A 15,282-nucleotide genomic window follows, 5' to 3' on the forward strand; every position below is an offset into this window, starting at 1 on the left:
TAGTAAAATCGCCTTGAGTGAGATACTACCTTAACATAGTTGTGCACTGAGGAATTGAAGAACTATGTCAGGCATTCATTCCTATTGGATAGATCTCTTCAAAGATGCAGAATGAAAAATATCTCCCCATAAACAAGAGGGTAAGATGTAATTTACAAAAAACTATAACGGATTGGCCATTGCCTGGGTTAACCAGAACCCCACTAAGTGTTGAAATTCCTGGTCATCTGCTGAAAAATGGGCTACAGGACTGAGAACTGTTGGCTAGGCAAACAGGGCCAGCAGCTGCAGGCTATGGAAGAAAAGGTGCTTACCTATCGCAAATATACAAAGATTGAAAACAAGAAACCCCAACCTGTTGTTACAAATCAACAAGAAAAGGATATCTGAAAAAAATGCACCAGTTCTGGAAAGAACAACATCCAGAGTCAGAAATAACAGGACAGAGGCTAGCAGATCAACGTCAATTTATAAAACAAAATAAAGTATTCACAAAAGCAGAATTGGAAGAACTGCAAAGGTCTACCCAGGGCAAATAAAATGAAGCCCTGCCAAAAGTAGTTCAGACTATACAGGCAAGCCAGGGAGAGTTAGCAGTAGAGGAAGCAACATACATAGCTATTGAATACTTTTTATTTCCAAATTAGGCACCCTTACCTCTGCCTTCTCAGAAAGAATAAAGCTCTCTCACACAAAAAACATTGAAACTAAGTCTAACTGAGCATCTAAAAGAGCACAAAAACAACAGAATAAAGTTGCCCATACTGAAGCTTTTTCCAAAGAAACAGCTAGTTTCAATATTATAATACTATAATATCAAACATAAGAACCAGCTCACTGCAAGCAACAAACCAACCAACCAACTAGTGTACAGCATGGTTGCAGTTATAACTGAATAACTAGGATGCAAACCAACAAAGAACTACTACAACAACAAAAAGGCAAACAATGCATTACTAAATTGGAAGGTCAGGCTAGAAAATAAAATCAGCATGTGATGATCAGATGCAAGCAAGCTAGAATAGATGAAAGAAAAGAAGCTGAAGAACAAAACCAAAAAATGTCTGATCAAGAAATATCAGCCAGAAACAAAGAAGATTAAGGAAATCCTGGAAATAATAAAGCAGCAAATATCAGCTGATACGAAGTTTGAGTTGTATACTATAGGCAGTTGAGTTGTATACTATTTTAGCTGAATCAGAAATTAAAGTTATCAATGTTGCCCTACAGAAATAGCATCAAGCCTTTGGATGTTGAAGAATATCACTAATACTTGGACATCCTTCAGCCTAACAACATCAAGTCACAATAAAGTCAATAAGATTTGTACTGAATATAGAAGTGAGTGAAGATGATCTTAAAGACCAGAGTTAGTGGTAAAAATACCAGAAAAGCAATAAATATCTGGCAATTTAAGTCTCTAGAATGGTGGCATGGACTCAAGCTAAAGCAGAAGTCGTGAATAGAAAGATCAGAAAAATAATGATAATGAATCATGCCCTTCACCCATATAGTCAATTTACCAAGGAGCATAAATGATTATGGAATGTTACAAGTAAAATGGACAGTTAAAAAAGAAAAAGGTGCTTTGGAAAAATATCTGAAGGACAGTGAAGAAGATGTAATTAAGTTAGTACACCACATGGCTTACTGAATATAGCATCACACCATCAAACCTGCTTTTATTCCTGGTCCTTGGGAAGGAGGTGATAAGTGGACAAAAAACCCAAATCCAGTCTAAATATATGGTTGACTATGTGTCCACCACCACCACCTCCATTGCCACAACAGCAGCAACAATAATAATATTATTTTTGGAGATGCAAGATTTATTATATACTTTATGAACAGTGAACAGTGAAAGTCATAATTGCAAAGGAGTTGCTTCCTGAGACTAAATAGCCCCATCTCTTTTTCATACATTCCTTTATAGTTGTCTTTCCTGATTTTAGATTCCCTTGATTTTGAACAATACCTGATTCTCAACCACAAAACCAGAGGGTAACAATAATGAAAGTTCAGTCTAAATGTAACTAAGAATTCAAGGTTGAACGTTTTCCATTACAGCCTTTTGTAGAGCCATCTGGTATTGTGGTGAAGGCATCAATCTAGAAACCGGGTGGCCATGAGGTGTAGTCCTGCCTTTGGCCCAAAGCCAGGTGGGTGATTGTGAGCGAGTCATTCTCTTTGAGCTCTAGGAAGCAGGCAGCTTAGCAAAAGCAAATAGAACCACTCATGGAGAGTCTCAACAGGAGTTTTACGTCCATGGTGGACATGGTCCAGAATGACAAGAATCTCACTAGGCTGACTGCATTCTATTGCAAACAGCAAGATAAGGCTTCAGGGATTCTGACCAAGGTCAGACCTATGCCACTTCATGCAGTGCAATGCTTCCAAATTTGGGGCCCTCTTAACACCACCTTGCAGCCTAGCTGGAGATTCTACCACACTTGCCAAGAAAACTGCAGGGAGTTATTCCAGGCAGTCACCAGGGGTTAGTACTGACTTTAACGCCCTAAAAACAATCAGCTACATTATGAACTTTTATCCAAATTCAATGGAGTTTAACCAACTAGGGATTTGAAATCCTTCCTTCCATTTATCTTTCTTCCAGATATAGTAAGTCATCCATCTTAATATGTAACATTCCAGATTCATAACAATTTTTAAACCACTCATTATAAAAATGAAACCAATCTTTGGGAATGCTTCTTTTTAAATCCAGTATAAATGAGACATATTGATTTTTGCCTGTATCAATATTTAGTGTACAACATAAAAAAAAATTGACTGTTGTTATTTATTCAAAATATTTGAATGGCAGCTAGTTAACAGAACTATTAACATTTCTTGCTGAGCTGGGATCACATTAGACCAGCTGGAGAAGTTCAGGAATTGTGACCTTCACTTATTCCATGGACCTTGTGTGTGACCTGCTGTTGGCTGGTTATGCAGTTGGCTAGATCCATGTGTTGAGAAGCCAATCTTACTGTTTGTTAAATTGGACAGCAAGAACATTCATTCAGCTGCATAGTTCTTGCCTTTATAGTGAGTTGTTGACATCTTGATGGAGAGATAATGAGATCAACAAGCTGCTTTCCAAAATTAAAAACAATAGAGGCTTATACTTAACAATAGCATAGGGTAGGCTTGAATTTACAATGAGCCCAACTATGATTTGGTAGCAATTCAGATATGTAAAGAACTTCTCATTTCTGGTAAATTTAAATGTTGAAGGGAAAGGGCATGCTTTTACATTTGTCTTCACTCTCTTACTATATTTGCGTATGCTCTTGCTAAGCTTACTTTATGCAAACAAAATTTGCTCCTAGAGGAGCAAAATCAACATGGGTTCATTTCATATGTCATTTAATGGGATAAGGGAAGGAATAGATTTGGATAACAACAAATGTCATTTACTAATTATTATTATGTAGAACAAGAATATTTTGGAAGCGACACTATAAAATCTGTTTCCACACACTGGGGTAAGAGCAAAATATCTAGATAGCTAACTCGGAACTTGAATTGTTTCAAAGGTGACATGAACTTGTGTATTTTTCACTGGGACTAGAAGGCTTGAAGACCATAACAGTTGGATATTATGAGAGCAATTGTGTAGTGTTCTAGGTAAATAGGGATAACCATTTGGCCCCTATAAACAAGACCTTTCGGGTAGGCATATTTTTGGCAACCAAGGCTATAAAGTAAGCAGGGCAGTGAAGGCTTATATCATATAACTGGGCATGGCTCGGATTTTAGCATGATGAAGCTACTGGATGGTGGTGGAAGATTTTAAATACTGTTGGATTGTGTTCAATCTAGTAACTTCAAAAAACAACAATGATCTGAGTCATGTGATTAAGTGTTCTGTAAATTGCAAAGAGGGGGGGGCGAGGGAGGGAGAGAGATTGATCGGTATGGAATGTGGTCTCCTGTGACTATTTTAGAGGTACCCATTATGTTAGGTCAGAGGTCATTGAAAAGATTCTTAATAAGTATCAATATTACCCCAAATTCAACTATAGTTACCTGGAAGTGGCATATACTGTACAGAGATATGTGCATATAACAGTTATAAAATCACAGAATTAAAGAGATCATCTTGGCCACTGATCGCAGTCCTATATTCAATAGAGTTGTACAATCAGTACTCTAAAACAGCGGTTCATCAACCTTTCTTGGGAGTGTTGTGAAACACTGTGAAACGATATATAAGTCTAAGTGCTATTGCTTTTTCCTTCAACATAAACCCCCTTTAATTACCTTAAATCATAACATTTCTTCAAGCCTTTGTGTACCCCCTGTAACAATATTGCAGCCCCCCACCCATCCCAGGAGTCCATGAGAATCACTGCTCTAAAGCATTTTCACTTAAACAAGTTTATGTAACTTGGAGGAATACAAAAGTTGGAACTGAATGCAGAATTCAGTGTCCTGAAAACTTTGCTACTCATTTTCTAAAGTAGCCAATGAAACAGCCTTTAGAGACAGGAATTTTGCAAAAATATATATTCCAACTCTTTTTTCACATCCATCAAGATGTGAATAAATTACAAATCATATATTTATTAAAATAAATGTGAAATAATACATTTTGTCTTTATTTTACATAGGTTATAAAATTTGGACATAGCATTTTATTTTTCTATAGAATATAACACAGAGAGCACTTAGGATCACACTGTTGTTGTATCTCTCCTTATCTAGTGGGAGGCAGGAAGAATCGGAAATCAAAGAAATGATATACCGTATTTTTCACAGTATAAACGCATCTTAGTTTTTGGAGTTGGAAAATAGTGAAAAGAATCTGCTTACCTGATATTCATCTGGCTAGCATGCTTAGTCTGGTCAGCTTCAGCACATTATTTTATCCCCTGGTTAGAGCTTTTAAAAAAATCTTATTCGGAGAGAGTAACAATGAAAGAGCTTGCAAGCCAATAAGAGCTGGAAACATTGTTAGCACCTGGTTAGGGCTGGAAAGAAACATTTGGAGCAAGTTAGAGCAATGGGAAAAAACCTGCAAAGACTTAGGGCTTGGAAAACATTCTTTGCAGAGGATAACAATGAAAGAGCTTGCAAGCCGTAAGAGCTGGGAACATTGTTAGCACCTGGTTAGGGCTGGAAAGAAACATTCGGAGCAAGTAGAGAATGAAAGAAAACACCCTACAAAGATAGAGTTTGGAAAACATTCTTTGCAGAGAGTAACAATGAAAGAACTTGCAAGCTGTAAGAGCTGGGAACATCGTTAGCACCTGATTAGGGCTGGAAAGAAACTTAATCAGAGCAAGTTAGAGTGATGAAAAAAACCCTGCAAAGACTTAGGGCTTGGAAAACATTCTTCTCAGAGAGAAACAATGAAAGAGCCTTCAAGGTAAGAGCTGAGAAGATCATTAGCAGCTAGTTAGGGCTGGAAAAAAAAGTTGCATTCAGAATATAAGATGCACCCAAATTATCAGCCTCTTTTAGGGAGGAAAAGGGTGCATCTTATACGCCAAAAATACAGTAATCAAATAATTTTAGTAACTAAAATTATTTAGTAGCTAACTGAGGTTATTTTGCCTTTGCTAATAAAGAAATGTTATATACGAGGAGGGGTAGGATGTCATTTTTATAATATTTGACCACAGTGGGCACTTTCACTAGCTCAGATCCATTTATTTATTTGATTTAATTTGCATAAAATATTGCAATAATCAAAACTGATTTTTCTTTTGCTAGCCTTTTGGAAAAAAAGGTCCTTGAAATGGAAAGCAAACACATATCCCAACTACAATCAATGAAAGAAGAGAAAGATAAGCTTCAGTCACTTGTTTCTAGACAGAACTCCATAATAGAAGAATTAGAGAAACAGTTAGTCAACGCTACAGCTAATAACTCATTCCTGCAAAAGCAGCAACATGACTTGAGGGAAACGGTGCAAAACCTGTTTGCTATGATTTCTACGCCACAACGTAAGTAAAAAAGCAGACAGAGTCATTGTTATCATGTAGAATACACAGATTCCATTCTTGGAATGCTAGACAATTGAAGACATTTCATTATCCAAACTAGGTAACACCATCAATGGACTGATTTGGGTAATGAAACATCTGCAAGAAAACAACCAAGCTCAAATACTCTCAAGAACTCATTTCAATTCTGAGCTACAAATATTTTCCTTAATTGCTTTTGGTTAGCATTTTCTCTTCCCTGTAATTTCCCTTAGCTTCGAAATCCTCCCTTCCCACAGTCACCCTGTTTGTTTCTTAATATGAAGCCTAATTATATCACACACACACACACACACTCACATATATATTGATTTGGGAAAGTTTTATTCCCTACCTAATCCCTAAACACATATTGGGAATAAAGAATGGATTAAGAGTGGCCAAACCACCCTGAGTTTGGCACCAATGCTAAATCTTGGGAGTCCGCTTCTATGTGTGGGTGTTAAACCTCATATCATACTAATATGGAAAATAGTAAACCAGTGGGTCATGCAGAGGGACAGCACAAGCTCTAACACTGTGAGAATGTAACCACGGAGGGCTGAATTCTGCCAAATACAATTCTCTCTGTTCTCCAGTATCGGAATTAAAACAATTGGTTGAAGAGTAAAAGCTGATTCTTTCTAGCTGTGAGTGTTTTGCTGTTTCAGCACCCCTTGAAAATAAAATTATTTCCTCACCAAAGATATATGCCATTTTGGGGGGCCAAAATTACTTTACAGTTAAGTATAACAGATATTGAATGAGGATCCAGAATTCAACAGGGGGGAATTATCAGCAGATGTATGAGATCTGTAACATCTGATCCATTTCAGAAATCTTAACATTATGAAAACCAAAATAGTCAGCCGGAACTAAGCAAGTTCATCTGTGGCAGGGCATCCTCAAAATATAATAAAAATATAGTAAAAAAAACAGAAAGGAAAGTGTGATCAAAGTTTATCTGATTTTAATGTGATGCACATGTGACATGCATAAGAAGCAGACAGGGATATCATCTTGATTTTTAAAAACTCCATACTCTGAATACTTTTGTTCAGTGGGCAAGGAATGGTGATCAAATCATTTTGTGCAGGGGAGCAGGGATACAGGGGAGCAGAATATAACAAAATAGTCTGAAGGAAGGTAGATCTGATTAATGACAATCTGAACAACAACTTTCCACCCATTACCACATTGTTGAGGATCTGGCTGGTGTTTATAAGCATTCCACAATCAATTCATAAGATATTTATTTTAAGGAAGTTGAGGCTGTCCAATTAGTCTTACAGTTTAAAAATAGTTTCTTTGAGAACTTCTGAAACTGCTAATGTTTTTGCTGATGTTATCTCTTAAGTAGTGCACAAACAAGTAAACAAACCATACTGGCTTTAGCACAATGTGGAAAAATATTCTGAACATTTGCCAGTGTCAAGAGGGCTAAGTTCTAATTATCAAAGAAGTGTGGAAAAACAATTAAATGACTGGAAGCAAACTTGTATTGTAAGGAAACTAGATTTATAGACCTTAAACAGTAAACAAATTGAAAAGACTGGAAAAATGGCAGATGGGGCAGGTGCAGAAAATAGTATATAAATCAGTCTCCATTGAAACTAAATTTAAGAGATTTTTATAACAGCTTTCTTAATATGGTTTTCCATTTTGCTTTTCAGCATCCAAGAATGCTTTGGTCCCTGGAAAAGAACAGATTAGTTTCAAAGACTGCTCAGAAGCATTCAAAATGGGATTTACAGCAAGTGGTATTTACACATTACTTGTATCTAACACAGGAGAAGAAAAAAAGGTATTACACTCTCTTGGTTATATTAATCAGAAATGGGAAACTCAGTATCAGAAATATTTTTGTTCAAGATATGTTTTATAAGTTAAAAAGCTTAATCACTCAGTTTTCAAAGTTAGAAAAAGGAGAATCTTACTTTTAGGCTAACAGAAGATATTGAAAGTATTATCTTAAGTTCAGTTCTGATTAGAGGTGCTATCTTTAGCATATAGTAGAATGTCAGCCATATGCATTTCAAAGTATGACTGGATTTTTATATTAGCACTATGGTCCTATAGATTTTTTTTTTAAAAAAAACTGTCCCAAAGTGAGGTCAATGTTAGGCCAACAATTAGGCAGGATGATTGATGGGACAATTTTTATTCCCAGACCTGCTCCACAGAGAAGAATGATTACAGTGTTTAGACTGCCGTTACCCTCTTTATTTGCAGCAGTTTAATGGATTATACCAGTTTTAGGAGTGTAATCCATCAAACACTATTACCGCTTAGCCTTCATTAATTTGATGTAACTTGCCTGGAGTCCCACATACTACTAGAAAACTGAAGTTTTGCAGAAACAGTCCTAGTGGATTTCACTCTGCCCATGATAACACCAGAATTACTGTCATTATCTTTTTAAGGAAAATATTGATGGTCTTTTTGTAAGACTGGGATTTATGGTGCTATTGATGTTGCTTTACATTTTATTTTGGACAGGGAAACAAAACTGCCTTTTATTTGCCAGACTTCAGCTGTTTATGTTTGATCTTTTCCTGTCAATGCACACTCTGGCCTCTCAAGGGACTTATAAACACCACAACACAATGTACGCTGCTAATCTTGTTTTCTTCCCCCTGCAAGCTTTCATTAGGAAGCGCAATACAAAGTTGACATGCGTGCTTTCTTGTTGAAGTTATACTACTGTGATATTGTTAACATCATATTGCTTTCCCTATATCTTGCATTATAAAACAATGGCTTAATCCCTTGACTTTTTGCATGAAACTCAGGAAGAAGTATAAATGATGAAAAATTAATTTGTTTCCGAAATGTTGGCCAGCGTGCTTTTCATAAATACCTCAAATTACAGAAACTGTTAGCTCTGTGGGGTGGAGGATTACTGTTGAAAGGTGCAACTCAAAATCTAATTCGACATCCCCCCCCCCCGTTCTGTTATAATGGACCACATTTACAGTGCATTCAGACCCCTTTCACTTTTGTAAATTTTATTATGCTACAGACTGATTCTAAAGTTACTGAAACTCATTTTTTTTCTCTCAGTCTAACTCAGTGTCCTATAATGACGAAGTGAAAAGAGAATTTTAGAAAATTCTGTACCTTTATTAAAAAAGAAAAATAAAACAAAATATCACATGGGCATAAATATTTAGACCCTTAACTCAGTTCTTTGTTGAAACATCTTTAGCAGGAATTACAGCCTCGAGTCTTTTGGGGTATGATGTGACAATCTTTGCACACTTGCAAAGTTTGGTATAGTTATGAAGGTTGTGTAAAAACAGGAGGACCTTTTGCATTTTTCAACTGTTAATCAGGCCTTTTAATAATCAAACAATTCAACCCTAACCAAAAAGCCTTATTAAATGTAATTCCTTAAATATCTTGTTAGAACTAGTTATGTACAGCGTTCCCCGTAAGCTGCGCGTATGCGCACGCGCTGCCCCAAAATACCCCCCCACGCACCCTTTTCCACAGGTGCGCGCTCCCCATCATCCCCCTGCCAGCCTGCGGGGGCGGGGCGGGGGGAGGCACCGGGAGTAGAAGGAAAGGGAGCCGCGGCTGCCCCTGCCTTCCCACGGTGCCTCCGGCCCCCTCGTGCCCCTGGCCTCTCGACGTTGCCCCTGCCCGCCCGATCCACCCCCTCTCCTCCTTCGCCGCCTCCTGCGTTGGGGCACAACTTCTCCCGCGGCGGTGGCTGCGGCTTGTCCTTCTCCACTTCTGCGCCCCCAGCCAGGGGGCTGCGAGAGAGGGTTTTCTCCATGCGCTTTGGGAATGCCCGCCCCGCCCCTCTCGCAGCCCCTTTGCTGGGAACACTTTCGTCCCGGACTTTCAGCAAGGGGGCTGCAGTAGAGGCAGGGCAGGCGTTCCCGAAGTGCTCGGAGAAAGCGCTCTCGCAGCCCCCTCGCTGACAGAGAGAGAGAGAGGGAGAGAGAAAGTAAGTGAGAAAGAGAGAGAGAGAGAAAGGGGGGGAGAGAGATAGCAAGAGAGAGAAGAGAAAGAAAGCAAGAGTGAGATAGAAAGAAAGCAATAGAAAGAGAGAAAGAAAACAAGAGAGAGAGAGCAAGAGGGGGAGAGAGATAGAAAGAGAGGGAGAGAGAAAGTGAGAAAAAGAGAGAGAGAGCAAGAGGGGGGGAGAGAAAGAGAGAAATGACTCTTGATTTAAAGCATATGGTAAAAAGCACCCAAATAATAACAGAGGAAAAAAAACCATCCGTTTGTGTGCGTGTGTGTGTGAACTCTTGAACCATTTCCAATAGCTCACCTGTTATTGGAAATGGTTCAAGAGTTCACACACACACACACACACACACACACACACACACACACACACGGGGGGAGGAGACAGGGATGGAAAAAGAGAAGATAGTAATAATAGTAATAGATTTTGGTTTTGTTTTATCATTAATTTATTTTAATAAAAAAGAAGGGAATTTTTTTCTTATTTATTTATTTATACTTCTATGCCGCCCAGTCCCAAAGGGACTGCCGCTCAGACACTATACTTATCCGCCCACACCGAAAAAAAATTAGAGGGAACATTGGTCATGTATTTCTTTTTTTTTTTGGTCACAATTTTTAATTAGTTTATCAAAATATAAAATACAAGAATACAAAGAAAAATGAAAATAGAAAACAAAGAGGAAAAAGTGTAGGGGAAAAGAAAAAGAATAACATTGACTTCCGACTCTTTGGCATAGCAAAATAATAACATACAACCTCAAAGTTTTTTCTACTTTTACATAATATATGTACGAGCCATTTCTCTAATAACAAAATTATCACATCAACAAATCGTAAATCAAAGTTTCTTTTCCCCCCCACATCAAATACAAAACCCAGAAGTGAGAAATTGATTTCTAATGATAGCATGCTTTATATGCCATTATATTAATGGAAACCTTAATTCTACAGATTACGCCTGGTAGATATTCCCCCAAAGGAAGAACAAAAGGTTTCAAAAACAAAAACAGAAATGTTTTTCTATTATTTTAAAAACAGAAGTGTTTGGAGAATCAAAAACTGGCAGCAAAATACAGGATCTGCTTGATGGAGAGCTAGACAACATTCATATCACTTCAGGAACATGTTTTCATTATATATGCTCATATAAACAGACATAACACTATAGGCTCTGGCACAAAGTTTCCTAGTACTGTTCAAACTGAACACAGAGAGAAAGCTGACTGCTTGTTCCCATGCATGCAAGCAAGCACTGTGGAATACATTGCCATACTTCTACTGTCAGTTCTGTTTCTCTGTACAAGCATAATACTCAAGTATAACACGATTATGGAAATTGTATTTTTCTATCACATGGGAAATAAAAAAATATGAGCAAGCAAATTCTGCCCCCCATAAATAGGCATAGTTTTGTTGACTCTTTAACTTGAATAAAAATCAATTAAGCAAATAACAATTTCTATATCTGTGTGTCCTGACAGACATATTGTGATATGGAGACGGCAGGAGGAGGCTGGACAATTATTCAGCGACGCTTAGATGGCAATGTAGATTTTGACCGAACGTGGGCAGAATATAAAACGGTAAGTACAACAATGTGATAGGCTTTTGATTAGACTCTGAATATATATCTCCTTGCTGCTCTAAATGACATAGTCTCATTCTAAGTTGTAATTTTAATTCTTCCCCCCACCCAGCATTAATATCCAATAACTTTTTACTGAAGTCAGAAAGTTAAACCTATAGCCTTTTGCTCGTTAGGCCATGCAGATAAATATTGTATTCAAATATTCTGGACAGGGCATCTCAGAATTCTAGCATTTACCTTGGGGTGGGTTTTCTTGAATGCAGTCACAGGAAAACTAGCAGCCTTTTACAATATCTTCATTCATTTATAAATATGTGCATGTGTTTCAGTGTGGGTTCCTACCGGTGTGAACCAGTATGTGCTCACCAGTACCGGCGGGTTGGTGACATAATTTTTTTGTAATTTTCAATTTTGGGGGTGGGGGTTGAATGGCTTCCCTTTGTCCTCTGCTTTGAAGAAAAGCTTTTCTTCCTGCCCGCCCCCGAAGCACAGCTGAGCAGGTCGTCAGCTGTGCTTTGGTCTGCTTATGTGCAAAACGGCGCAACGTGCACCAGTAGCAAGGTAACTGGAACCCATCCCTGATGTCTATGTGTTTTAAAAATATAAAAGGACTATAGTATCAATGCACAACAAATAGTGCTTCTCTTTCAGGTCTGTAGAGGATCCATCCATGCTAAAAAATCCATATATTGATATCTTCATTATTTCTTCTCTCTCTTCCACTGCTGTCTCCATTGAACTGCTTTTATTTAAAAAAATAATAATTTTGAATAAAGGCCTAATTTCCCGTCTTGCTCCTGTCTACTTGGATAAACATAGCTGGATTGTATCTACTCATGCCCTGTGTTTTCTTTGTTACTGGATTCAAGTACTACCACCTGAAAGTTACCAGCTACCAATAATCTTTTGTCAAGATGTATTGTCTCAAGCAATGCCATCTATTGACATAGCTTAAAACTCTGCAGTAACAAAATCTGAGGAATCCCAAGAACCATCTCAACCATCTCCTTTCTATTTACTATTTTATGTCACTAAAACTTGAATACTATTTCCTGTCTATGGAGGAACATATGAAGCAATTCTGCTATAAAATGAAACATAGATTTCATATGTAATATAAAGATTGCCTATTAACACAGGATTCTTTAATCTACAATTGTGTTTTAAAAATATGTAGGATTTGTTTAGTGGCAATTTTCTCCAGAGCTAAACAATTAATGATTCTACTTGGTTCTCCCATCTCTAAATCTGTGTTTGAACAACTTCACTTTCCTAAGTGGAGAAATCCAGAGGGTTTGATCCAATTCAGATGACATTATTTTTTTAAAGTTGTGAAGTGCTGACCTCAAAATGAAACAAAACAATATATTTAAATATCTCCTTTGGATTACAGGGATTTGGAAACCCTTCTGGAGAATACTGGCTAGGAAATGAATTGGTTTCTCAGCTAACCAACCAGAAGCAGTATGTTTTGAGAATACAGTTGAAAGACTGGGAAGGAAATGATGCATATTCTTTGTATGAGCATTTTTCCTTAGCAGGTGAAGAATTAAAATACAGGTAAGTCAACACAAGCAAGTGGAGAGTTGTTCTTCTATGATATTACTTAATGCCATTTACATGTTATACTTATGTTATATATAGAAGTAGGAATGAAGGTGGTCTATTTTGTGGAAAATGTATCTATCCCCATATCTTCTATTAAAGAAGACTGATATACGGGCATGATTATTTGTTTTGAGAACAGTTGAAGGAAACAGTTGTTATTTTACCTGTCCTTAGTCACTGGTACAGAATTTTCCAAACAATACCAACCAGGGATCACTATTTTTAAAAACTTACTTTTGCATTTGTATCAACAAGGGATTTATAATATTATGATATGCTACAAATCCCGCATTACAAAATAATTATATCCGCAATTCTTGTATATTTTCATATTAAATTAACATACTGTACTCTCAAGAGAGAGAAAACAGGAATATAGCTACCAGATAGCACTAGAATAGCTTTATGACTAAGAAGCAAATAAAAATCATTTTTACTGTAACCTAACTCTTTCCTCATCTGGAAATAGCTGAGTTGTATAACAGAGTTTACGTTCATGAAGACAACCTTAGCAAAAGAGCTTATTATTCCAATCCTTTATAATATTAACAATAATGTATGCACATACAAATATATATTTGTACATCTGGTTACCTGTTCTAAATCTCCCTGTTCCTCATCCACTACCTTAACCGTTTCAGTCTACTTGTGTTCATATGGACAGTCTTCCCCCTTCTCCCATATGTAGTGAACCTTAGTGGTCCTAACTGGACGTTGCTTTGTGGCAAAGTGGATGGTAAATAAATTTAAAAATAAATAACCAAATAAATAAGAACAATGATTTGATCCTTTCTTCCCTGTTCTCACTTTTGTATACATTCCAAAATGATGGATTGATACAATATGTATAAAAGGAAAAAAGTAAAATCTATCATAAAAGTCTTCATCATGATTTCTTATGTATAGATTTCAAAGTTTTTTCTTGTTCAGTATATACCACCTTTTAAATAGACTTCCATAAACAACTGATTTAAGATTTACTACCTCTGGTTATTATTGTTGCTATTTTAAATCTAGTTCAACGACTTAGGAGAAAATATATTAATCTTTTTTTCACAATAACATATGCTGTTGACAAAAAGTCCCTGGCATACTCTCCAAAAGGCAAATTGTAGATTGTTAACAAGAGAAGGGAACAGGATACTTCTTGGAAAATATTTCCTCTCTACAGAAAAGCCAGCGCAACCACTTTAGCTTGCTAATATTTTTTCCCCCCATTTTGCTTGTCTACAGGATCAACCTTAAAGGGCTTACTGGTACAGCCGGCAAAATAAGCAGCATCAGTCAACCAGGAAATGGGTTTAGCACAAAGGATGTAGACAACGACAAATGCATCTGCAAATGTTCACAAATGTTAACAGGAGGTAAAAGCGGCATTTTCTGTTCTCTTCCTATTCTCACACTTTTGTATTTCTGTTGGCACTTTATCTATCCATAAAGTAAAAGGCAGATACATTTGGTCGTGCCAGCTGTTATAATAAAATGAAAAGATCAGAATGACTTGTGTAAGGCAAATCTATCAGGATTCTTTATTAGCAAGTTACAGGATCAGGTCTGGTTAGTACTTGGATGGGATACTACCAGCCCTTCAGTTTCGGAAGTGACACTGAAGTGCTAGATTTGGAAGCTGAAAGACTTCCCAGATGCCATGGGAAAAATCTTCTACACTATGCAAAGAAAACTAGAGACTTGGAGTTGAGCTCCACCAGAAGGAGAATTTAATATATCCATTGTAAGATAAAATACAGGAAATAGTATAAGGGCAGACTAGATGGACCATGAGGTCTTTTTCTGCCGTCAGTCTTCTATGTTTCTATGTTTATGTTTAGACCAGCTCAAAACATAACTGAAAAAGTCATTTTTCAATATCTACTCTGGAGCTGTAGAGAAAATCTGAAAGGAGGATAGAGGAGGAGGCAAGCATAGTCCAATCAGTGCTATTTTCACTCCTTTTCACCAAAGCAAGGGTATAATCATAGCACAATGTCAAAAGAATGCCATCTAAGATACTGAGAAATGGCTCCGGAAATTGGTGAGAATTTAATGAGCTCCAGAAAATTGCAGAAATAGCACACTGGTCCTGGCTCCGAGTTAACTTCCACATGACTGTCTTTAATGAGATCCATGAAACCC

The 15,282-nt window shown here is 37.2% G+C and overlaps 2 protein-coding genes across 5 annotated transcripts in view; one reads left to right on the top strand and one right to left on the bottom strand.

Annotated features, from left to right (window-relative positions):
* MCPH1 (microcephalin 1) overlaps window positions 1-15,282 on the bottom strand; it is a 163,458-nt gene that overhangs the window by 92,757 nt on the left and 55,419 nt on the right. The gene's annotated exons all lie outside the window — the stretch shown is intronic.
* Window positions 1-15,282, top strand: part of ANGPT2 (angiopoietin 2) — a 66,391-nt gene that overhangs the window by 43,005 nt on the left and 8,104 nt on the right. Inside the window, exons 4-8 of the mRNA XM_070732877.1 lie at window positions 5,722-5,954; window positions 7,646-7,776; window positions 11,435-11,536; window positions 12,935-13,101; window positions 14,383-14,513. Of these exons, the coding sequence (XP_070588978.1) occupies window positions 5,722-5,954; window positions 7,646-7,776; window positions 11,435-11,536; window positions 12,935-13,101; window positions 14,383-14,513 (764 nt within the window). The remainder of the gene's footprint in view (window positions 1-5,721; window positions 5,955-7,645; window positions 7,777-11,434; window positions 11,537-12,934; window positions 13,102-14,382; window positions 14,514-15,282) is intronic.

The sequence above is a fragment of the Erythrolamprus reginae genome, chromosome 1, assembly GCF_031021105.1.
Source record: "Erythrolamprus reginae isolate rEryReg1 chromosome 1, rEryReg1.hap1, whole genome shotgun sequence".
Lineage (NCBI taxonomy): Eukaryota > Metazoa > Chordata > Lepidosauria > Squamata > Dipsadidae > Erythrolamprus > Erythrolamprus reginae.